Here is a 25,458-nt window from a genome sequence, read left to right as displayed (position 1 = left end):
AGGATGATGGAAAAAAAATATATTTTTAATACTTCGGAAATTCGATTTAATCGAACTAATATAAGTATCTTCCTTTATCTGTCACTTAACTGTAAATGCGCGATGTTTGAACTTTATTCAAATGGGAAAATACATATTTTTGTTCTTTTTAAATTTGAAGATTTATCAATAAATTTCCACTCATCCATAGGCGTGTATACACTTGAATTTTAATAATATTGTATATTCTTAAAATGTCAATGACCCTGTGCTTACACCCTCATTTTTTTCAACTTTAAAAGAATGAACTCGTGATAATCGTTCATCTTTTTTATGATATTGTTTACCAAAACTCTTGTTCTTATATTTTTCGCTTGACGAAATACGTCTGGGCGCTGTTGCCTCTTAATCAACCCCATTAATATTGGAATAAATTATTTTAAAACTTATTTTGAAACCAATTATAAGTAAAGTTATTCCCAATCCAATTTTCTCACCGAGAAAACAATTTAAAATCAGCATCCAAGTCTAATACAGGGTTCAGACAAACTTGGAAAACTCAGGGAAATAAATAGTTGACAAAAAACCTCAGGGAAATGTAGAATTTTTAGTAAAATTCAGGAAAATTAGGGGAATTTGTGAGGTTTGAGTAAGTTTGCTCTGATGAAGTTGCTTCAACTATAAAAAAAAATCCCATTGGAAAACTCAGGGAAATATATGGGAATAAACTTGGAAAACTCAAGGAAATCCTTTTTCCAAAAGTTGTATGAACCCTGAAATAATTTTTTTTTTAAATAACAGGTGATGAGACAAAACGGAACTTATACGCGCGATGACGTCAGAATATCCTATTTGAATACTCTCCGCGTATTGACTTTTAATATACTTCAAATATACAATTATACAAAAACGAGTTTTGCTTCGCAGTCCTTAAAAAACTGCATTTATACACAATCCGCGACACTTTTTCAAACCCACAAAGGGCCAGAAACTAGGAATTATTATACTGTATTTATTGCAATTTGAAATGAAGTTTAATCGATATGAGAAATTTGGTTTTAATTGCGTAGTTCAAACATTTGTTATATGATTAGAAATTTTACAACAAAAACGGGTTTAAATGCGGCGTTTCGAGATAAAGGGAGCTTAGATTTTCACGTATGAAATTATATAGAATCTGTTCCCGTAAAAACTTAACCCTGTCAAATAATTAAGGCGAAAAAATACAAAATGAGCTTTTAGCATTTTAATTTTTCAGGGTGGAACAGATAAGAAGAACACTTATTTCGAGTAAAATGTCGCTTTACTACTCCTAAAATGAGGTCCCGCATTCTGATTTGTGGCTTTAAAAGCAGTGTAGTATTTCTGACCTTTATCATACATTCAGAAAAGATGTTCATATGTGTGTTGTTACATCTTGTATAAGTTTTAAACTTCAATTCGAACTCGAGTCATAATCGTCCGTGATTTAGCTCTTTGTTCCAAAACGCCGCATTTATACCCGTTTTTGTTGTAAAATTTCTAATCATAACAAATGTTTGAACTACGCAATTAAAACCAAATTTCTCATATCGATTAAACTTCATTTCAAATTGCAATAAATACAGTATAATAATTCCTAGTTTCTGGCCCTTTGTGGGTTTGAAAAAGTGTCGCGGATTGTGTATAAATGCAGTTTTTTAAGGACTGCGAAGCAAAACTCGTTTTTGTATAATATCTGTCCCTTTTTGGGGAGAAACGTTATTTGGGAATAAATTAGTTCTGGAATAGTCAAACTCAATCGTCCAATTTTTTTAAGACTAATTATTTCACTAAATCGTAACTTACATTTGGAAATTGGAATGGTCGGATAATACAATGCACTGTATAAAAACACACTATGCTAAATATTCGTTGAAACCATGTGAAAATTATAAAAATTCTCCAACTATTTCTTTGTGATTATTTAACATTAGGCTTAGAAAGACAAAAAATAGGCCCAAAAAGTTTTAAAAAAAATCACGTGAACTTAATTAGAGAATCAAAATGGTGAAATTAAGCGCGAGATTTGAATTGAAACTTTTATTGAAATGCTGCGCGTGCTGGCGCGTGAGCTAGCGCGTGGTTTAAAAATATTTTTTTGAAAAAGGCCAAGTTAACCTTACACTACGAGAAATGAGATACTATACCTTTTCAGCCTTTGCTAGTGCTGTAAAGTTAGGCTGTGAAAAAAGTGTACCCCCTTGGTCGCGAAACCTTGGGTCTAACTCGCAAAAATTTTTCCACCTCATAATGTTAAGCTCCATAGAGTTTAACATTATGATTTCGGATTGAGTATAAATAGAAAATCCCTGACGGGATTTTCTTAATATCTTTAATCGGGTTTGTGATTATAAAGCCGCGTTTACACGAGATACTTTGAAACCGTTGTCAACATGCAGTTTTGTAACGGTCGAAATGTAACATTTCGCTGTTAATCATACATGATATGGGAAAATGATATTATTATTTTTAAACACGCATGGGTTAGGCCTTCCAAAACGGTGCCAAATAAGTGTCTCGTGGAAACAAGACTTAATTCATTACGCTGAAACTTTTAATTAATTTCACGTCAAACATGAGTAAAATAACTATTCGTGAAGAGCGGATAACAAATAGGCTAGATATTTCTTCATTAATTGCACTTCGCCATCGTTATATTTTGTTCTTGCATGTGAAAAACTGAAGGTACGACGAAGAGCAATCCGATCCCTAATATTAATTACTTCTAATAATAAACGCCTAGTCCCATTCCCCTTAATTAATAATTATAATTACAAATATAATAGATAATCCAAACCCATAGCAGGTTTATAGACTGATGACTAACGACCCCTTTCGGCTTTTCATTTTAATTTCATCTAGGAGAGACTGGGAGAGAAGACTCCCAAAATTTGCAAGAGATTCGCCCGCCTTTACGAATGGTACGAGCCAAGCTAAAAACCCGAAATTTTCATACCCCCTTTTATATATTTTTTTTTGGAATATTTTTTTTCTTAATTTGATTCCTCCCTAAAATTTTTATTTAATTTTTTCCCCTTATCTTTAGTGGTTTTATATTTTCGATTCGGTCTGCGCGCGTAATCGAGGCGCGGGACCGGGTTAAAGCCGTAGGCTGGATCGCTTCGGATTGGGTCTTTTTCGTTGAACATACGGCCAATCGGAAGAACCGGGGGTTTTACCTTCGAACTCCGCGCACTCCCAACTCCGAATTCAGCGCCTCGACGCGGAAATTTCTCGTAAAAGCATAACGCGCCCAGTTTGCCTGAGGCATGACGGGAGAAAATTTTCGAATCGACAACGGAGACCGCGCGTATCTCACGTTCTAACCGCCGTCGGTGCAGCATCAGTTTGGCGCGTTTCCTTCAAACCTCGGATCTCCCGCGCTTTCAAGAAGAAATCTTTCCGCATCTTCTTCCTTCTTTGCTCCTCAGCCTCCGAAAACATTCGTTTAATCGGGATTGATTCGATTAAATCACTACGGTTTTTGAAAAACGCGAAGAGAGAAGACAACATTTTTAGTCTATTTTGGAAGAGTGTGCTACATTTCGGGATTTTATAATTTTTTTGGTCGACGAACTGTTTTATGTCTACCAAGGTTTTGTGATAAACGTTCAAAATTCGGGTGAAAAATAGAGCACCACTTCCTGCCTTCAGGATGGACAACCAGGAGTCCGATTTAGACGGGAGTGTGGTGAGTAATTTGACAATGATTCATTTCAATTAATTATGGTTTTGATAAGTCATTTTGAGGTATTAGACCCTATAGTTTAAAGATAAGACGACAACCTGACTATCGTATTAAGTGTGTGATAGTTTAAGAAGGGTTAGGGTTAGTTTAAGTTAGAGTAGGATAGGGTTAGGTTTCGGTTACTTTTAGGTTAGACCAGGGTTAGTTAACGGAATTTGATAATCAAAACTATAAATTCGGAAATTTCCAATTTGATTCCACGTTATACATCACCTGTGAAATTGTGTTTCCCGTTTTGACATTTAAACACTAACCATGACGTCATAATATTCATTCACAACGGGACAAGTCAAACTTATACCAGACCAAAAGGAGTTTACAAAAGGTCAAATAGGCGTTGATAATTCCAAAGTTAAGATGAATCGAAGAAAAGAAAGTCGTTCTTTTTTGTTGTTAAAAAATGCCTTGACCTTCGTGAAGGCTCTCTTGACCCCCTAGGAGGGTATCATTGTTAAAATCCCCGTTCCCCTTACGCTAGAATAGACTTGCACCTGTTACACGTGTTGTGACTGTATATCCCTTTTAGACCAGTTTTGAGTGAGCCCTTCTTGCGGTTGTAGTAGACTAGTAGCTACATCTTTAAGAGTAAATTTCTTCATCAGTAACTTAGTGAGTAAGAAAAAAAAAACCAGTGTGGAAAATTATAATTTAAATAAATTTAAAATAAAAAATAATTGGAGGGTATGCTTAAAAAAGTAGCTACCGCCGTCACCAGTAGCGGTTGCCATGGGCAGAATATTAGGGTAAAATATAAAATAGGTTCTTTTTTTTTCACGATGGGACAGTTCATAGGGAAGAGCTTTTGTTTTTTCCACCCCTCTAGGCATTTTTGTAGGTCTCTAAACCGAGGTGTCCGACACTTCCCAAGTAACTTACAATGTTGACTTAACTACTAATTTCGTATTTTAACAATCAAGGTCCAAAGTCCTAACTAAAACAAAACATCTTGTTGGCTTTTCCTGTCAGTTTTAACGCGTAATTTAAGTGAGTTTCGTTTAAAATATTCTTGACTCGTGCCCCTTCAACTGTTAATGCCTAAATTAAAGTAAGCACACCAACCTGATTTATCGAAGTGTTCGACACCTCTACTTCAACCAACTAGGGTTTTAGGCGCAACGTGTACCTCGGGGTCAGAGTTTGCGGTGGGCAAAGGCGGCTGGCTACGCCGCTAAAGTTCGCCTCAGTTTAAGGATACAGTGCACGCTAAGCCGTACATTACCAAAATAAATCATTCTACCTTACTTTTATAATTACTGAATTCTGAAGATGAGATGAACCATTATATCCCTTCCCTTTTGCCGTCATCTAGAATGGCGACGGCGCCAGATAGCCCAGGATAACACCCATTCACCCCTCTGATTATTTCAAAAACCCTCTTATAGAGCGAAAGAAAACACTTTTTTTTTCGTATATATAGTTTTGGGGGGTTATGGGCTTGTTTTGTTGGGTTTTACTAGATAAGAGGGGGTTTACTGCTCGATGCCTTTTTTCGATATAATTAAGAATTCCCGCGTACGGAAGCCGTGGTGAGCCGGCTACCCAGTTTCCTACGGTATGTGGTGCAACTTAAGTGAATACCGCGGTAAAACGTATGGACTACGGGTTCAAATGACAAGGTTGGAAGCCATGCATTCAGTATCATCTTGACCCGGGAATATTGGCGTTACTTTTGAAATGCAGTCGAGGGGCCAGTCACTCGTGTAAAGGGTGAATACCTTTAATAAAGGTATTACAGTTAATATGGGTATGACGTAAACCGACCTACGCTGTTTTGGGTTGGTTTGGGTTAAATTTGGTTGGGTAGATAAGGTTGGGGTTTGGGTTATCTTGCGACCTCCATAGTTTTTGGTTAGTTCAGGTTAAGTTCTGGTTCGAAGCCTTCCTCTATGCCTCATCAACGGTCTGGCAACACAGGTGGAACGCCATAAACCCAATTAAGAAAAATCTATTTATAGGTTCGATTTGTTTAGGTTAAATCTGGTTATATTAGGTTAGGTTTTGGGTTTTGATCACTGGGGAGGGGGTCATGGTACCAAATCAAAAACCTAACTGGTTAACCAATAATCGGTGAATCTGGGAGTGATTAGCCCCTCGAATTCAACCGAAAAGAACACAAAAATTATTTTCTTCGCCATCGAATTTTTTTTCAAAAGATCATTTTGATATCACCCCTTACGGAAAGCGTATGTTATAGTGGCCGATTATAATGAGACTGACCCAATCCTTCAATTTCCCGTTTCATTTTTGAGAAATAAACACCATGATGCCTCATGGGTTTGTTCTCAATTTCCTATTGGGATATGTATTATTCTTTGACATCCCCTCGGTTTCTCCACATCACCACGGGTGGGATTAATGTTGCATCGATAGCTGAACAATTTTAGTATGGAATTTTTTGGGGGTTATTGCCACAACTTGGCGTCATCAATTTGACAATTTTTGAATTTAAGGAACCGATATTATAGTATCCTTTTCAAGAAATAGCTTAATTAATTGCCCAATTATATAGCCATGCATTTAGTTACGATAGAGATTTGACCATTTGACCAGAGGTTCACCCTCTGCCGCCATTATGGTGTGTTTATTTGGAGGATGGAAGTTATTTTAGCCCCTTTATTGTATTGTTTCTATCATCAGTGGAACCTAAATGATGTAATATTGTTCAGTCAGTTCATTCCCCATTTTGAAGGTAAATTCAGCATCAGCTCCTCCAGTCATTGGCTAGAAAAACGGTGACGTCTGGTTCCCCCCCCCGTGGTTTCTGTCTTTATTCACCCCTCATTTTATTGCAGGTGCAGGAATAAAAATAGAAAATTTCGAAATCTAGCACTTTTTCTCAGTTTTGATAAAAAAAAATCCCTTTGTAATCTTTAAATCAAAATGGCGTTCCATTTTCTAAGTAAACTATGTTGGGGCGTCCCCTCCCTTCAATTTTAACATTTTCTAACAAAAAAAGAGCGGTGAAGGATTAAAAAGTTTTCTTGGAAACACGTTGGGATAAAAATGATGGGGGAGGAGGCTGAAAGAGGAGAGATTTTTATTTATATACGACATCATCATCCCCTCTTATTCCAGTCCAGAATCCAAAGGAAGTTTCCTCCGAGGAAGGGGTCTTTGTTTGGTCCCCCTATTATTCCCCCTATGGTTACTAGTCTCTTTTGATAAAGCCAAGTGGAGACTCTTTATCTACGGTTATCTTTAAACCATTCTTTATCATCCAACGTTACTGCCAAGTAGCGTTGGTTAACTAGTTTGACCCTGGAATGATTTTTTTTTTCTTTTTTTTTTTCCAAAGATTCATAGAGAGGAGTGTAAAAAGAGAAACGCCGCCGCCCCTATTGGCCACTGTTAAGTTTTATCTGGAAAAATTTTCCAAAAACTATTTTTAGTCGTCCCAAATCACTTCTTTTTCATTTCTCTCGGGGTGGGATGAGGTCAAAGTTCATGGTGAAAGAGGGAGGGTGATAAAACCAAAATTATAGATGGCCAGCGGCGAGAATTTTCAATGGCGTCGTCTACTTTCCCCTTGTGTCCCCCATTTTCCTATAAACTTACGGGTTAGGTTAGATAGTGGGTTCCCTAACCCTCGCTAAAAGCCTTTTCCCCCTCAAATCTAAGATAGAGGAATGGCACCCAGTGTTATGTCTTAGTAGGTAGTAATACTTTCAATTGTATATGACTGCCATTACTGCGTCTTGGGACGCTTTTTTCGATGGGCACCGAGAGATTACACTTCGGCGTCAAGGTATTATAAAAATGGTAAACAAAAGGTATATGTACCTGCCCGAATCTTTTAGTGGAGTTAAACCAGAGGTTTGCTAAATAATACTTTGGTGGGGGTCTCTTTATATTATTGCTATCCAGAATATCTTTACCGAGTTTGACAGATATATATGGCTAAGGGTATTGTAGCGTGTAGATCAAAGTCGGAGCGCGACTCGCCAGTGAAAATTTCGGGACAGGGGAAAGCTTTTCTTTCATTTGGGACAGCTGAGATGGGACTCTATCTAAGTATGCGTCGTGAGGTCGGATACTTGTCAAGGTGAGGCGCGATGGGGACATAAGACTCTTCGATGTAGCCGAGAGTGAAAGTCACATGGGTAAAACTTTGCCTTCCATGTTGATTTTCGGCGCCTGCGCTCTAGGATTTTTGGGACCAGAGAGTGCGCAGTGACAGCTATGGGTCAACCCTTTTGTATGTCTCAATATTGAGGGTTGCCTACCCGGGCCGTTCAAGGACACATTTTGGGTTATTTTACGTTACTGTTAAGCAACTTGAAAAATCTCTTCCTGAACTTAAGGACAGTAAATGTCCGACCCCTTAAAAACTCGCGTCTTTCTAAATATAGGCCCAATGGGACGTGGGAAATGGCGTACTGTTTGGGGGGAGGATGTCTAGTCTGTTCTACCTTAAGATTACCTCGTGTATCAAAGTAGTTCCTTACGAGTTATAAGGGGCTAATCAATAAACGGGAATAGCTTTGTCTTTGTTGCTTACTTAAGTTGGGATGCGATAAAGAATTCAATTTTGTCGGGGATTTTTTGGGATGGGTACCTCGTGTCCTCGACTGGCCTAAAATTCTTTCTATAAAGAAGACTATTTATTCTTAACCGTCCGGCTTTTAGAGTTAACAAGCAAATCCACCCTATCTATCTATCCTTTATGCGAATTTGGGTCTTTTCTTGGAATATTGTGTTGTGTATATCTTTTAGCACCAAGCTGTTAAATGTGTTTGCTCTTTTTTTAACTTGGATGTTCTTTCTTCAAGTAAAAAGTTTTAAAGATTGGAATGTTTGGAAAAGGACAATTTAGACCTTACAACAATTGTTTCCCCCAGGTGATTTTCTTCAAGGTTTGCCATGCCCAATTTTTCTTCTATTGTTTGTGATGTCAAAAATAGCTAAGTTAATTTTCAAGATATAGTTTTCAGACTATATTGTGTTTGCTTCCCTTATGGAATTTTTGGAATTTTAGAAAGTCAGTTTCGTTTTGATTCAGTTCCAAGGCTTAGTTGTAATCCTTTAACTCTTTCCTCACTAAATTATTTTACCCATTCTGCCTGATTAAATATAATAACAGTTGCGTGTAATTGCAAAACTTTTGAAGATCACAAGGAAATGATTACCTAACTTTATTTTATTGCCTATAAAAAATATAGGGAGTTAAAACTGGTAATTTTTATAACTGTGATATCGGATTATTACGTAAGAATTTTTATTAAAATGCTGAATAGGTAGTTTTAAGTCTGGATTAATGAAGAAACATTTTCATTTTTATATAGCAGCTTCTTTGATAAAATAAATTGTGAACCCTTATCACCAATGAAATTTAGTCAATTAAGTATGATGTCTGTTATCTGAAGTTATGACATACGGAGGCCCCTTTTTGTAGTCCCTTAGCTGACAGAGGATCTGACAATTGCACAGAAGTTTAAATCTATGGGGTCTAGTTATAGTTCATGAAGTGGGTACAATAAATAGAATACTACTACTATTTTTAAGCCATCATAACTTTGTCCTGAATAGACTATAAGTTTATGATTCCATAAGTATGACTCGACCCATGCTTCGTAATGCTAGAGACTTACTGAGAACTAGTTCGAAAACAACGCGAGAATTGACTACACTCGCTTTTGCAGTCCATCTTCCTATTTAGTCTGTATTAACCCTTTGACAGCGCCTCACCAGACATCACTTTACGAGAATCTGTGACGTTTTACCTACGTCAATTCTGTGACAAACGTATGGAACATATCTTATAAACTTCTGATAGACTATTGGCACCCCACGTTATTTCCTCAATGAGCTTAATTTAGTCAAGTTGGGACACTGACATTACACTATTAGGAAAAATGGGTTCACACTGAGCGCTGCCCGGGTATTGTTTGTTTATAATCACATTAAATATGACGGTCATCTTGGGTTGTCGTGTTTTACTTCAGTTAATGAACTTCAATTAAGCTTCAAACTTAGTTTCCCCTTATCTTATATTAAGGCGGATACGTAACTAGACAATTAATAAAAGCTGGTGCTCATTTTATAATTGTAGTCGAGCGGATTATTTTCAACATCTTTCGATTACAAAGTTCCATAAAATTGCTGCCACGTTTGGTTTGACTGATAGTAAAAAGGTTAATATAAGCAAGATTTTTATATTTAATAATACTATCTAACGGGGGAAGGGGGGGGGGTAAAAAGAGAGCTTGATGGCCTCAAATCAAGTTATCCCTGGTCTAGAATATAATTTGATGAAAAGGTTTTTCTGTGTTTCTAACCCCCCTTATATAATAAAAGAATTTTGATATATTCCCCTTATCAATTTCTGAAAGAGTTGGGTATAATTTTATAGATAAGCGGCCGAGTTAATGTATGGCCTATTCTTTAGTTTTATTGCCTTGTTAGCTAATTTTCATCTGCAATAGTTTTAAATTGATAATACAACACATTTTAATCGGTTATTTGTTTTCAAAGGAATACTTTGTCCTCCATTGAATTCATCGTAGCATTATTACGTCACATGAGGTTTAAAATGTAGACATTTTGATTTTGAAATCACAATACAGGACAGAATCTTTCTTCAAATTACTTCTATTAACTTATCAGGGATCTTTGTTCCGAACGTCAGTCACTTTTGTTTCTTAAAAATAAAAAAGAAAGCTAAGGCTTATTCTTAGGCCTTTGCCAAATAATATTCCTAATTTCGTAATTGAATTTGCAATTAGTAATAGAGCGTTTGAGCTTTTTGAATTTATTGGTTCTGAAGGAAAAACAAACTATGGGTAGTTTTTAGTCTCGCTGACAGTTGAAAATCAAAACTGTTCGGTGAAACTTCACGTTTCGGAAAAACCGTGTTGAAGAAAAAACGATACTTTTTGGCAAATAGTCAAGAAATGAATGTCGACACTTTTCTCGCCTTTGCTTTGTTATTGTTTTCTTTTTTCTTTCGCATCTTTTACCAAATGGAAAATACGCGAAGGAAAAAAATAGAAATGTTTCCCATTTAGTAACAACTCCCCTTAATTTTCGTCATTTTAAAAATAAGATAGTAGTTAGAGGGGTTACCGGCCTGCGTGGGTAAAAACGCTGTCGTTTTACAGAAAAAGCAATCGGAAATAAACGTAACTTATAGAGCTTCTTAAAACTCCTGGCATTCATAATAGATGAGTTTAGCTTGGAGTCTTTGAGAAATGAAAAATCGTCTGCTATGTATAACTTCTTCAGTCATATCTTGAATAAGGGGATAATCACTCTAGAATTCAGATTCCCTGGACACGTGTAATCCTTTAGTAGACTTATAGAACTTTTCGACGTAAAATGGGTAGGCAACCCTCGGTATCGAAACGTACAATGGCGCTGATACATTGCAGTCTCTGTGCTTTCCCTCTTAAGTTACATCGAAATGGTCTATTACGTTGAGCGACTTGAGTGGATACCCCCTATAATAATAAATGAAGCCCATTAGTTGACGTGAAACCGTTCATGGCATCTTCATGTTTATCATATTCAGATGTTCCTCGTGTCTGTAGTTATAAGAAAGTGCTGATTATAAGTAAATATCTTGTCACGAAGTTCTTCTACTTCCCATACAATTGTTGAATAATCCTGTCTTGGACCGACCTTTCGCCACTGAGTTCATCTTCCATTTTTGAACTCCTGTCCGGCAGTAAGCCTCTTCGACGTAAAAAGGATGTAGGCAACCCTTAGTATCGGGTTGACTCATTGCCGTCTCTGGTCACTCTCTGAACCCAAAACCCTAGCGCGCAGGCGCCGAAAAGCTAAATGGAAGGCAAAGTTTTACCCCCTTAATTTCATCGAATTCGGAGTCACAGGCTTGTTGTGATACTATTAAACTAGCCAACAGAAATTATACCACAGTTTCCAATGATCGTGTTTACATTTAGAGAGGGTGAAAGCTGGATGCAATGTTACCAACGTCACCCACCTTCTCCATTAATTTTGGAAGCTCCAGACTTAAATTTTACTCGGGGAGATATTTGATTCTAATTTCTCCGTGTGGCGTAGTAGGCACGCCCGCACCATGGGCGCCAATTCAGTTTGTATAAATACTGTCAGAATGAGCGATATATCGAGCGCCCTCCATCAAGCTTGTTTATTCTAATCGCCTATTTCTTTTATTTAATGTACGCTATCCAATCTTTTAAAAAGAAGAGTAAAAGAAAAAATAAATTCCCTTTCTTACCACGCGCCTCGAAGCAGCTGCTCCTATATATTTCATTCGGCCGTGTAGAGTAGTGACACTCCGTGTTAACCATTTATAGAATGTTATATAGTTAAAGGCAGAAGGATGCCATTACTGTATTTGAAATAGCAAAGGCGAGAACTGCGAAGCGAGAAAATTTTGGCAACATCTTAACCAAATTTATATTCCTTGGACTGATATATCTCGTGCAATAAAAGTCCTCCGTTTTACCCCAATCTCTTCTAGAGAGGTGTTTCAGTAACACTTAGGCACCACCAACCAATCCTTACCAGTCTTTACTTAAGTCGCCTTTATTTAGAAATTAGTAATGATATTGCCTGGAATAATTTATTTCATTTACTTTTTCTGCTTTTTCCCCCAAAAATGACGGAAAAGCTCAGGTCAAAAACAACAATTTTTATAGAATTTAGAAATAACCCGAAATAATTTATCTAAATAAACATTAAGAATTTATACCTCGGGTTATGAGTTGGTTTTATGTTTTATTTAGTAAAGGGATAATGAAGTAAAGGGGTATTAAGTGTGCATGTATGCACTGAGAGGCTTATAAGGGGTTACGTCGATTCATTATATTTATTTTCCCTTTATAAGTTAAATCATATTATACTCTATGTTATTTAGATTCAATTTACTAATGATATGGCTTTGGGCCAACTATATAATATGAAACTTTATGGGAAATTTTCTTTCAAAAGTTATAGTAGTTTTGAGCTACAGTCAAAATATTTCGTCGAATCGTGAGATCGTGTTCGATTCTGTTTGTTTTAGACTATAGTTTTTATCCCGTTTTTAAAAAACTTTACTATATTATTTTTGGGGACTGAGAATCTAAGCTATTCGTGTGTATGTGTGTACATTCCTACGGTGCAGATCTATATTATGATAAGTCTGCCATAAATTAAGGAGAAAATGTAACTTCTATCTCCATTTTTCTGTCTGGGCCACTGTTTTCAAGCTAAGATTGTAAGAAGTATTTTACGAGTGGCCCCTTAAATTTAATTAAGAAACTGATTTAGACAATGATTTCTAATTTAATTAAGGGGTCGTACCTATAACACTCAAATCTTAACTGGAAAACAGGGGTCCGGACGGCAAAATGGAGATAGATGTTACAAGAACATCCCCTTAATTTATGGCAGACTTATCAGAAACACCCTGTGTATTATTTTATGATATTGGCTTCATCAAGCGCCATCACGACATATCTTAGCTCGTTGTTTTTACAAGTCTATCATTTTTAAGAGATTTTCTCTCTTTTATACTCGATTGTCGTGCTTTATGAAGCGTAGGAAATGCATTCCAGCCACGTTTTGTCGTGATTAAATCATCTAATTCAATTAAATTTTTCAAATTTATTTAAGATAATAGAGCGTTCCTAGCAGGGTTTGCCCTTTTTTTTGGTTTTTTGAGTTCTCAAATATTTTCTTTCCTTTATCGCTTGTAAGAAATGGATTGTCAAAATATTAGCAGACCTCTCAAAATAATATTAACTTTTAAGGAATATTGAGTTTGCGTTTCGTAAAATAAGCGTAATCTGTTCAGTTCAGTTCAGTTGAAGAACCTTATCCGTAATATTTTAAAAGTGAATTCAAAATTATTTTGATTATTTAAGTTTGATGCCTTGAACGGGAAATCTTTAAATCAATTTTTATCAGAATCAATATGTGTGTTAGTAAATAATAACAAAGGAAATTGGCAGATATGAAAATAAAATTAAATAAATAAATGAATATTTAGACGCTAATTCAAATCTAATTTCTACCTTTACAGAATAACGTGTAAAATTAGTAACAATAATTTCGAGGAAAATTATAATTTTCAATTTGATATATTTAATTTTGTCAAAAATTATTTACTTAACACTTCAATTACTAAATAAGCCCGATTAAATTTTATCTATTAGATAAATCCCAAGTCTTAGTTTTTAGAGGAAAACTTTTCGTATTAATTTTTATTTTTTTCTTCTTCTAACCAGTTTTATATTGAATGAAATAAATAAATTCAAAAGTAAAGACATTTAAATTTCTTCCTTATGGCATTTAATAACGTTTTGAATCATGTTAAAAAGTCTTTCTTAGACTATGGTTTCGATTTACGACTTAATTTCAAGCGCCACTAGAAATATAATCTAGCTAACACGTCCCTTTTTATAAAAAAAGAAACTTTCTATGAATTTTTCCTTTCCTTTTTAATATTTCATTGAATATATCCTCATCTTCCATCTTTTCCTCCCCCTTCCTCCTCCTCCCCATCTTTATATATTACATAAATTCCAGAATTCCTTTTTGTTATGTAAATTATCACCGGCCAATTTTTACGATATTTCAAGCAGAAAAAATACATATATTAAAATACCTTTCACTATCTTTCACTTTAATTTAAAGTTAATTTATAGGTAAGGGTGGGTGAAAAAGAAGTGTGCATGTGGAAGGTAACTAGTGTATATCTATTGAAAAAATAAATAAGAAATTCTTAGAGAAATAAATTTTATAAATTGCAATTATATATTTTTAATTTTCTCTTCAATAAATTTCGAATAGTTTTCCCCATTTTTCATCCCCCCGCTTTCGGTAATATTTAATGGGAAATTACGATTCGGTATTTTTTAATTACTTTTTAAGGGAATTTATGCATTTTTAATTTTTGGGGTCGGTATGTTTATTTGTTGGGGTTATAAAGGGAAGATGAATTTAAAGAAACCATAGAGGTACGTCATGGTGAATTTATTCACAGTTTTGAAAGGTTTTTTGTATTTTTTCATATTTTGCTATGATATTTTTCCGTCCGGGTCACTGTTTTCGAGTTATGATTTGAGTGTTTTATTGATGACGCCTTAATTAAATTAGAAATCATTGTCTAAATCAGTTTCTTAATTTTTAAGAGGTTATCCGTATAATACTCAGGACAATCTTAACTCGAAAACAGTGGCCCGGACGACAAAATGTCACAGAACATTTTCGACTCAAAATCGCCCAAAGAACATCCCCCTTAATTTCAGAAATACCCCGTATTAGTTCTCTTTTATTTTTTCTTAACAAAGGCACTGTTTATTAATTACACAATATACACAGAAAACCTTTCTCTTTGTTTTAATTCAGAATATGTTGTTAGAAATTCAGTATTGAATTACATATAGCTATTCATTCAAAACATAATCCAAAATATACATACATTAACTTTAGTATTATGAAATAGGGGGGGGGATTATAATTTTGATTCGTTTTTCTGAATATAGTTATAGGTATATCTTTTTCTTAATCTATCAAAATATCAAGATTACTGACGGCTCTTTAATTTCCCCCGCTTTCGCAGGTGCACGATTGTTATTTTTTTACTTTTACTGCACGTTTTTGAAATGTTTCTTCTCTCCCCCAACCCAGCTAGAAACACTCCCGCTTGTAAAAATCTTTTTAAGATTTCTTTCTACATCGTATTCATTTTAATCAAAGGGATAGTGAAACAATAAATCAAACCAATTTTATTTAGCTCATCGTATAAATCACACGGTTTTTCCTTCTACAAGGTCCGGCATCAGCAGGGACTTAATATTATTGCAATCCGGCATCAGCAGGGACTTAATATTATTGCAATAGTTTTATTTTAAAATATTTAAAATATTTTTTATACCAGAGTTTGTATTTGAATCCTTAGGTATTAAATGGCGTTTTTTTATCAGTCCTATTGAACCGTGATTAAATCTAATTTATTAATCCGAATCACAATTAATTAAATGGCCTGCCTTATTACTTGTAGTTTTGGAACTATACATTTCTAGCCACGAAATTCTGAGAAATAAATAAAGTGGGATAATTGAAAGCCTGAATAAGTCGGAAATATAACATTGAAATGAAAAATGGTTAAATCAAGAAAATAATTTTACCAAGTTAATTAGACATTTTGGGTGTTTCAGCTTTCCTTTAATATTAAAGTGCCCATAAATATTAAACCCTGGGTTATTTCCATTCATGGCGATTAATTCATTTTTACTTAAAACTTAAATAAGAAGAAAAGGGGCAAGAGATGCAATATTCGCGCTGATGCCTAGGCCTAGCTGCGAAAGATAGAATTTTAAATTCTTTTAATTTAAAAACGTTAAGATGAATGTATATAAAAATAAAAAAAAATATCAAAAGTTATCGTTTCAATCATCGACGTGGAATCCACTGGTTCGAGGCCCCTCCCGGTAATAATCTTTAACTTTAGAAACATTTTTTTCTTCTTTTTCATTTTGCTCTTTAACATATATTGCATCAAGAACATTAAAAGTTGTTTAAAGAGGGGTGAGGGAATTTAGAATTTAGAAATATATATATATATATTTTTTTATTTTTGCTTTCCCAAATATCGTCGGGCCAAGCGAGGTTAGTAGGCGTGAATTCGTGCTCAAATATTAAATCGAAATGAAGGAAGAGAGAGAGCTAGCGATAGAGAGAGAAATTTCTTTTCCCCCGTTTCAATTTTGATTAGGAAAGTGTAAAACATTTTTTTTTCTTAGCGCCAAGTTGTTTCTTCGCTCTTTTCTCCTCGATTACGAGGTGATTAAACGATTCGCGTTCCTCTCCCCCTTTCCCCGTTATCAAGATAAGCCTCCTTAAGTCATTTATAGAAAGTTCCGCCGTCGAGCGTTTTTTAATTCCACCTCTCCATCAGCTCTCCTCTCGCGCGCTCATCATCTTTCTCCTCATCCTCCTCCTCTCTATGTAGTCAAGTCAGTCATGTAGCCAACAAAATGCCATCGTGCCCTTTTCTTTACTAACAAGCTGTAATGTGCGCCACTCTTAACATGAAGGCCTCAACGTTTATGTTCCCGTGGATTTAGTTAAAAATATGGTAAACCGTCCATCGTTACGTTTTGTTTCATTTATTATTTTCTCGTATTTTGCCTTTTTGTATTCTCTCTTTCTTTTATTTGTGGGGGTATTTACTCGATTTCAGTAAATAAACAAAAAGAAAAGTGAGAACTAACAAAATGTCTTGCCAAAGCGGCTAGCTTCAACTCCCCTTCATTTTATCCTCTTTGTTCGAAGTCAAATTAAAATTGAAATGAACAAATTTTTAATTCGCAAAACGTTTTTTCGGTGATAATAAACATACTTAGAACCAGGGTTGCATTTTACCGGGGTTGAAACTTTTTCACCCACCCGGTCTGGGTAAAAGTGGATTAAACAGGGCAAAAACATAGATCACGCTGACGCTGATAGTTTAATATGATATCACTTTATTTTGAGGAATTTTCCAGTTCCATTTTATCCATCTTTATCTTTAAAGTTAACCTTTCACCGCGGACCATCGCGCCAGGTAGACTCAAAAAATTTAAGCTGTTTCATAGTTTTATATACCATGTTTTGAAGTTTAACCCCGTCTCGTTTTGTAGAGCACAGATTAAACCACTGATTAAAATGGGTCGCAACCCTCCTTGTCTTAATTCTCTTAAGTCCTTAGGAATTGGACGGTAGTTGCGTGAATAACATGTCGTCACTTGTGTTCGCTGACGATTTCTGGACTTATTTTCTACTCCATTTAAAGACACTAAATGGGCTCGAATAATTAATTAAACCAAGGACCTTCTTAGCTAATCTGATCTAATTCAATCAATAAATCTTCAACCCTGTTGTTGTTAGCCAATCAAATCATTTTTTTGATTAATTTTAATAAGATTTTATTAGTCAATCTAATCTGTGGCGTAATTAATACTTACTTATGTTTATTCTGACCTAATTATTTCAACTGCCACCATCGAACGTTTCTTCAGTTTTTTTTTAATCGAAACTAGATCATTCGATTTATTTTCATAACCGCCTTTTAATGCGCTTTTAATCATTGATTAAAAAATAAATTGGGGAAACGTTAACAGGACCGTATAAGGGAATCTAGCTAATCCTTAAAAACTTACGGAATTAAGGGAGTTTTTAAAGACAAGATGAATGATTTTGGCGTTTTCTCAATTTATAAATCGTTGATCGTTTGGAATTTTTGATGGCCCGTATATATATAAATATGATTTGAGATAACGTCTTCTTAAAAGCTATTAATAGTGGGCTTATTTTGACGCGAGCTCTATACCTTTTTTGACACTAAATTAAAACTAAACCCTGGTGCTGCCGAAAAACTTTCAAAACGACCAGCCGTTTTTTTAATAAGAATTAAAAGTTCCCGATCAAAAGAGTTCGTTGAATTTTTAATACCAAAAAAATAAAAAAAAAAAGATCAAAACTTGATTTCTAGATTACTTATTGAATTTCATGATTAATGGGTGGGAGGGGATATTTTTTTCTAGAAAATATTTAATGCTTTCCCTCATGTTCAGTTTCAATCTAAATCCTTTGACCCCAGGCTAAAAATTTAGCGAGGTTTTACTGCAGAAGTATTTTTTATCTACGTGTGAGGGTATATAAACACAACGTAGCTTATAGGAAGGGAGTTTTGGTGACCTTGGAAGCGTTTGTTCGTTTATTAGTGATATGGTGTGCTTCGTGTGCAGCCCATAATATAAACGAAAATAAGGATGGCGAAATTTCCACTAAAGAGAAAGGATTACAGTTCAGTTTTACACAGTACTTCCCATATTTAGCTTTTAAAAGGGGTAGGCAACCCTCAGTATGGGGACATTAAAGGGGGTTGATACAGGCGCCAAAAAGCGAGATGGAAGGTGGAGTTTTACCCCCCGTGTCTTTCCCTCTTATTTATATCGAATTGGTCTATTGGGGTATTGATAGGCTGCAAGCAAGTGTTGCCGGTTCATTACCTAATTTCTATAGATGCCCTTCATCCAATATTCTACTAAAACTGTTCAGCACCTTAGGTGTTCAGTTTTGTATTTATAAAGTCGATCCATTAGGCTTAAATTTCACTCCCCCTTTTGAAGAAGTCACAATTTAATATACTATGTTTAATAAATCATCGATCAAGAATGTTTCAATCAAAACCTTTTAAAATGACGTTAGCGTTCCGATTGCGCCAGCACGAAATTGGCGCGTAGGTGAGAAAGAGGGAGAGGGAGAGAGAGATTTTTCGGAATCAATCTCCCACGTAATCAAAAGGCTTACCGAATTAATAAGTTTATCACACTCTTAATTCATCTTTCAGTCAATTTTCGAATGTACCCCTTTTGCCGTTCCCTTCCCCCTCCGTTCTTGCTTCCATGATTTACGAGATTAAAAGGGGGCGAATATAAGGAATGAAATGGAGTCGAAATCAGTCGACACCCCAATTTTTACCCCCTTTGAAAAATAATCAAAAACCATCTACCCACTTTTGATTGCGCAGAGGGGGGTGCGTTCCTGTCCCGAACCAAAAAATAAACCGCATTTTTTGATCGAGAAATTTACCCCCGAGCTTTACTTTTGTGTCATCGTCAGGGAACTAACTAAATTAGTTTAGAGCTCGCCGGAAATATGTCCCAAATATCTTTTGAAAAAATCTTAGTTAAATAATTCGTTTTAAGAAATCGTAAAGGTTGATTATCACGAAGTTAAATATTCCACCTGGATGACAATAATGTTAATAAATTTCATAGCGCACGCAAAATGTTTGGAAATCGTTACTTCGAAAATATTTACTTCGGGTACTGCTATTATTGCGCAATAGGGAGAATGAAAAATAACGTCACTAGTAAAAAATCTGACCCTTTAAGAAATATTTTATATTCAAGGGATAAAGATGATTAAAATTAAATAGTCGGGCGTTGATGGTTAAAAAGTCTTGGTGGTGGTGGTACTCCGTGTATGTGTGTGGGTCCTGGTGGTATCTGGAGTGCGGTATCACGTCAAGAGCGTTTAGGTCGTCCATTCTTCATCCCCGAGGGTGTTTTCTCCCTTAGCATCGCGGGGTAATAAAGAGCCCAACGTACTTTAATTGGAGGGGGAATTATTAAAAAATAAATATTCGTATAACGTTGGATGGGCGAAAACCCCGTAATCTTTTCTCCTTTGGCGTAATAGTTATTTTTTGGGATTTTTTTATTTTTATTTTTTGGAAGATGAGACGCGTGGCTAGCGCGTGCTCATCGTTTGTATTCGTGCAAATAGCTTGTAACTGAAGAATATAGATTTTATTAAAATGGAACGTGGATACTGGTCTTTTTTTAAAGGGAGGATATTGTTTAGCACCAGGCCAGCGCGTTATGGACGCTACAAGTTAGGCTTTCCCACAAAGCACTGGGGAGTACCCCTATTGGCGAGTCAGTCAGGTCCAATAGCGGTACTCCTCAGTGTTGCGCGGGAAACCCTAACAAAAATGGTAGTTTTTTGTTTCATAAATGTTTTCTCTTCAAAATCTTTCCACGAAATTTGCTCTGTTATGATTTTTTTCTTAGAAATTAATGTAATTAAGACGTTTTTCACCATAATTGTGTGCGGTTTAGCGTACACTTTAAAATATTATGTTACTACTATTTCGTTCTTGGGTTATATTTCTCCGTCGCCCATCTTGAAGAAAGAAAGAAAAATTTAATCTGCGGGGTTCTATTATAAAAGGGCACCTTTTTAACGGAAGGGCTCACCCAACGGATAATACTTGGCAAAGAAAAGACTTTTCGCGAATTTAACTTTCTCTCTCTTAGGCGCGGTGGAACCGTAAAATCGTGAATGGCGTTGGTCTAGTCCTGGACTTCTTCTTCCGCTGGAACGGTCCGGGATGCTGGGGAGGGTGAAATTATGTTACCAACAATTTTAACTTTTGTGTCTCGAATCCGCGGTTAAAGCAAGGTAGAATGAAAGTGAGGTATAGTCGAGCGCCATTCAATACCCAACATCACCCACCCCGGGCCGTTAGGGTGACCAAGGGTCAAGGCGAACCGTCACGGTAGACACACAAGAGAAGTATACGAGAGTCTGAGCTGCATGCATCGTGCCTGGATTGACTGGGTGGATACTCGTGAACGCGACTAAACCACACAAGTAGATTGAAAAGAGCGAGGCAGTCGCGTGCCCAAAATTGTGGTGCTGGGGGTCGTACGTTTCGGGGTCACCCATGGTGACGTCATAGTTATATAAGTCTCTTAGATCTAATTGAATTTTGGGAATATATTTTAGACATTTTATACAAATGATTCGAAAAATATTCGAAAGTCGTTGTGTTTCTTGGAAAGTTAAATTAGATTCGGGTGGTTTATGGTAATTAACCGGATTATACTCCTTACTTTAAGTATATGCTCGTAAAACCAGAGGGGTAAGTCACTTCGAAAGTGTTTTCACAAAACCTGACTTGAAACACTTGAGTTCGGTGATTGCCTTGACTTTTTATTTTAAAATTATTTTGAGCGTGAATTTACTTCAACGTGATTATGTAGGTACATCTTTACAAGAACTTCACGAAATCAAAACATTCGTTCAATTTACTTCAATAGTGATTTGCCCCTCGATAAAACTCCGGTTCGTAAATTCATACAGTTTCAGTCCCATTTTTAACCCAAATGCATACCAATTTAAAAATCCGAAAACAAGCAGTATACACTTTCTCACGGAAGTTATCGTTTAGTCCCTTAGAGTGAGTTTGTCGGTATCTTTTCTTATCAGGGACCAGCACCCTAAGCTCCCATATGAATAAAATAGGGTTTAGGGCTTCTTAAACACATCCGCTTTTGCGTAACCCGAGTGTTCATTCCATAGACCACCTATGACTACACTACACAGGGCCCGTGAAATCATTAAGCTTGATATGAAAAACTATAGAAACCAATAATAATTTATTGTTTTCCATTATAAGTCAGGTCCTTTATTATTTTAATGATATGATTTTCTTTATTAAAAGTAATTTATTCTTTGTTAAATAAAGATGAGTGGAAAAATGAAATGAACCTACCTTTTTCTCATAGTGGAGTTAGATCTAGGGATCACCCATGGGGCCCCCCGTATCCTCGCCGCGAATTATGAAGGCGTTTTTACGTCACCCTAAATTTAGGGTGTTTTTCGGTTATTTTTTTATTAATCTGGTATTTTTTTGTCGTGTGGTAAAGTGAAATGTTGGCTCATTAGTTGGTTAAAAACGCCCGCTGATGGGCGATACCTTTGTCAACGCCTTAGTAAGGGCCCCTTTCCTTAGTAGTAATATCTGAGCGTTATTAAGCGACAATCTCGATAATATAAGGGCTTTTTTTCGTTTCTTATATCGATTTTATTATTAATAACCCTCATTATAGTCACCAAAATATTCTCTCGGGTATGAAAAATTTATCAACAACGGTGTCGTTGTCGTTTGGAAAGTTGTCGAAAAAATACAGATTTTTTTTAAGCTTTTAGAAAGGTTGTTTCGACAAGGGTTTTGACCTGATCAAGAGTGGCGTGAACAGTGAACTCGTAGTCACGTATTGAGAATAGTTTATTAATTAAACTAACTCTGTAATCAAATATCAGGGATAAGAAGCCCAGTTTTGGGATTGGGAAAGTCGGAAGGTGTTCGAATAAAAGTTTAAAGTTCAGTTCAAAATCTATGTTTTAGGAACAAGGGGTTTAATGTTGACTTGAATATCTTGTTTCCTATCCTGGTATAGATTAATGGCAGGTTTCTTCCTTTAGCTATATTTTGGGCTTATGTAAAAATAACATAGGGTGTCATGGCTCGATATTGAAAATAAGGGACATCAAAGATGAATAGCCTATCAATATGAGAACTTTTTTGTGAGCTCTTCTTCATGGAATATTGTATTAATATAGCGGAACGAGATTGAGAAGGGCAAAATATGTTGCAAAATTTTTTCCCTTGAAAGCTTGGTATCAATTTTTTTTTATTTTTTTCTCTTGGTTCTCGCGTCTTCTTCAAAAGAGTTTTTAACGACTTCTTATCGATTTCTTTCCGGGGTTTTTCTTTTCTATTAAAGGCTCATTTGACTATCGAATATTTCTCACCCTATTCTCAATTGTTGTAAAATCGAGGAGTCGGGGTGTGTGTGAAGCGAGCCCCTGAGGTTCCTTGTTGGGACAGATTTTTTCTCTATATTGCCTTATAAGCGGGTGGACCCCTTAATGTAACTTTAAAAACAGGGTGCTCGATATACTTCAACAAAAATATGTGAAGGTATTATATACTTTATTATCGAATATTTTTTCTTGAGGGGGGGGAAGGGACATGGTGCGGATTAATACGTCATAAGGTTGCGTTCTGATCAGGTATGGTTAAATAGTCTTTTTTTTTTTTCTCACAGTTTATTTGAGTATATAAGTTTTAAAAGCGTGTTTTGTTATAAAAATTTACGAAAATTCTTAAAAATAAATTGGAATTCAATGATCAGATCAACCAGAACTACAAAAGGGTTGCCACAGGTTAGTTAAAACCTGAAAAAGTCTGGGAATCAAAATAAGCCAAAAAGGTCTGGGATTTATGAGAATTTCAATAAAGAATGGTTTAGTTATAAGTAGAACATTAACATTGCGGCCTAAAAAGTCAAGGAAAATCGTTAAAAAAAGGACAGGGAAAACTTGGATAACTCAGGCAATTTGAATCTGAAAGTTTCGTGGCAACCCTTACAAGATGTTCAGTCTGTTGTAGATAACGGTTCAGTTGCAATCGCAAATGACTGGCAATGCTTGTATGCAACACTATCTATAGACGAAAATTAATTATATTGCCATTATAGTTCACAATCGCGATAAATTCCTGATATCTAATTAGTCAAACTGTTTCTTAATACGAACGGAGACTAGTATAGATTGAGTTGTAAATAGAGGGTGAAATCTAATCGACTAAATAGAGCGCCTATCTGTGGTGAATAGATGGGGGCGATCGAGTGGCGAATATTTCTATTGGATTGCTCCGAAAACACGCTATACGCAATATCAACTCTCTTTCTTCCTCCCATCCATACCATGATAGAAGGAAGAAGAAAAAAATGTATATCTCTATATAGGAAAAAAGAAAAAATGTTTTTGTTATAGTTTTAGGAACATATCCCCCTCGGTCGGGCCCCTGATCGTACAGCCATCATCTTGGCGTAAAGTTGTCGACACAAACTATACGTTGTGTATAAAAGATAGGGCACCAAGGGGAAAGGAAGGGCCGGGGAGCCCTTATCATTCGCTCGCGCCGTCTGGCGCCCTTCAGGTCGAACAAAAGCCTCGACAAAGACGATTGAGTTCCGATTTCTTCGACGCCTCGCGTAAGGAAGAAAGCTTGTCAGGGGTAATACCGCTAATACTGGCCGGGAAGATACCTTACAAGGGTCGCGCGAGATGGAGAAGAAGCCTCAGCTATGTTCCGATCACTACGTATAAGTAAGAGAGAGTGAAAACACAGACAAAGAATTTCATTGGTACTTAACTGTACTCTCAAATTTATCTACATTTAAATGTTCGATGGAAAACTGGAGTTATACATTTCTGATTTCTATTTAGTAAAGTCATCAAAACTCTTTAAGAGGACCTATACATAATATGTTGGGGGGGGGAATGGGTGAAGCTATACCTTCTTGAAGAGTCTTGGGTAATTTTCAGAAATAGGCGATATTATAAAGTACTTTTCCACCAGTAGACGCGGGAGGGAAGAATGCCTTCAATCTATGCATTTTACTCTAGTCCCATTTTAATAAGTTGACTTTATAATATATGTCGCCTATTAGAACCTTTTCTGTATTTCAAAGAAAATTCGTAACTTCCTTGGATGATAATGTCAGCGTTACTTTTTGTCCCAACGAAATATTATTTGTCAATTAGAAAAGGAAGCCAATAGGGGGCGCGGAAGGAAATGGGGGAAGAGGGAACAATGAGGTTTACTTGGCGCGATCGCGATGGCCTCCGACCTCCCGACCTTACGCTCTTCTCTCCCCTCATCCACATTGTACCCCAAAGCCGATTGTTGGTGGTGCGGATTCATCAAGATTTCATTAGCATCGATCCGTAATATAACTTCGCTTCTTATTCGTTCTCCCCGCAAAATCCAAGACTCCCTCGCAATCCCCCAACCCCCCTTCGTGTCACCCTAGTGTCACTTCGATTAAGAGCTTGCCCTATTTATTTTGTTCCACATAAACGGGGGGCCCCTCCGCGGCCTCCGTCAATTGCATGATGTGATTATTGGAATCCGAGTTTAATGTCTTTATTATTGAAGTATGTAGGAACAAAACCTTCCGCGTAGAGTTTGCAAGTTCTCTCTCTCTCTCTCTCTCCATTTGTTAAAGGGTTTTGGGCCGCAGTGTTACACGGTTTCTCGTGGAACTTTTATTCAAATGGCTGAGGTTAACGGTAATAGTTAATATTAGCTCTATGGCAGCATGCATTGTAAAGGGACACAGTTGTGAATTAGCCCCTGGCTTAGTGTGGATATCCTTTCTTAAGTTGTTACAACTTAAGAAAGCTTAATATACTTTAAAATTCATGGCGCTAGTCTGTTTCAAACACAATTACACTCTGGCTTTCTTATAGGCAAAAGAAGGGTTTGATTGGTCAGGGAAATTTGGCTTACTTCTGACGGTCAGTAAGGGACTTGCTTTATCATATAATATTCGCACTCCCGTTGTTAATACTCCATCGTATTTTGTCTCGTGCTTACTTACACACAG

At 36.1% G+C, this 25,458-nt stretch overlaps 1 protein-coding gene across 1 annotated transcript in view; it reads left to right on the top strand.

Annotated features, from left to right (window-relative positions):
• The first annotated feature begins 3,223 nt into the window (after nucleotides 1–3,223).
• Nucleotides 3,224–25,458, top strand: part of LOC149691939 (uncharacterized) — a 39,014-nt gene continuing 16,779 nt past the window's right edge. The window contains exon 1 of the mRNA XM_089867561.1: nucleotides 3,224–3,691. Coding sequence (XP_089723687.1) covers nucleotides 3,656–3,691 — 36 coding nt within the window. The 5' untranslated portion in view covers nucleotides 3,224–3,655. The remainder of the gene's footprint in view (nucleotides 3,692–25,458) is intronic.

Source organism: Phalangium opilio, unplaced genomic scaffold (assembly GCF_054372755.1).
Source record: "Phalangium opilio isolate 3A_F unplaced genomic scaffold, DU_Popi_V2 ptg000024l_1, whole genome shotgun sequence".
Classification (NCBI taxonomy): Eukaryota; Metazoa; Arthropoda; class Arachnida; order Opiliones; family Phalangiidae; genus Phalangium; species Phalangium opilio.
This window is presented reverse-complemented; position numbering and strand designations above follow the sequence as displayed.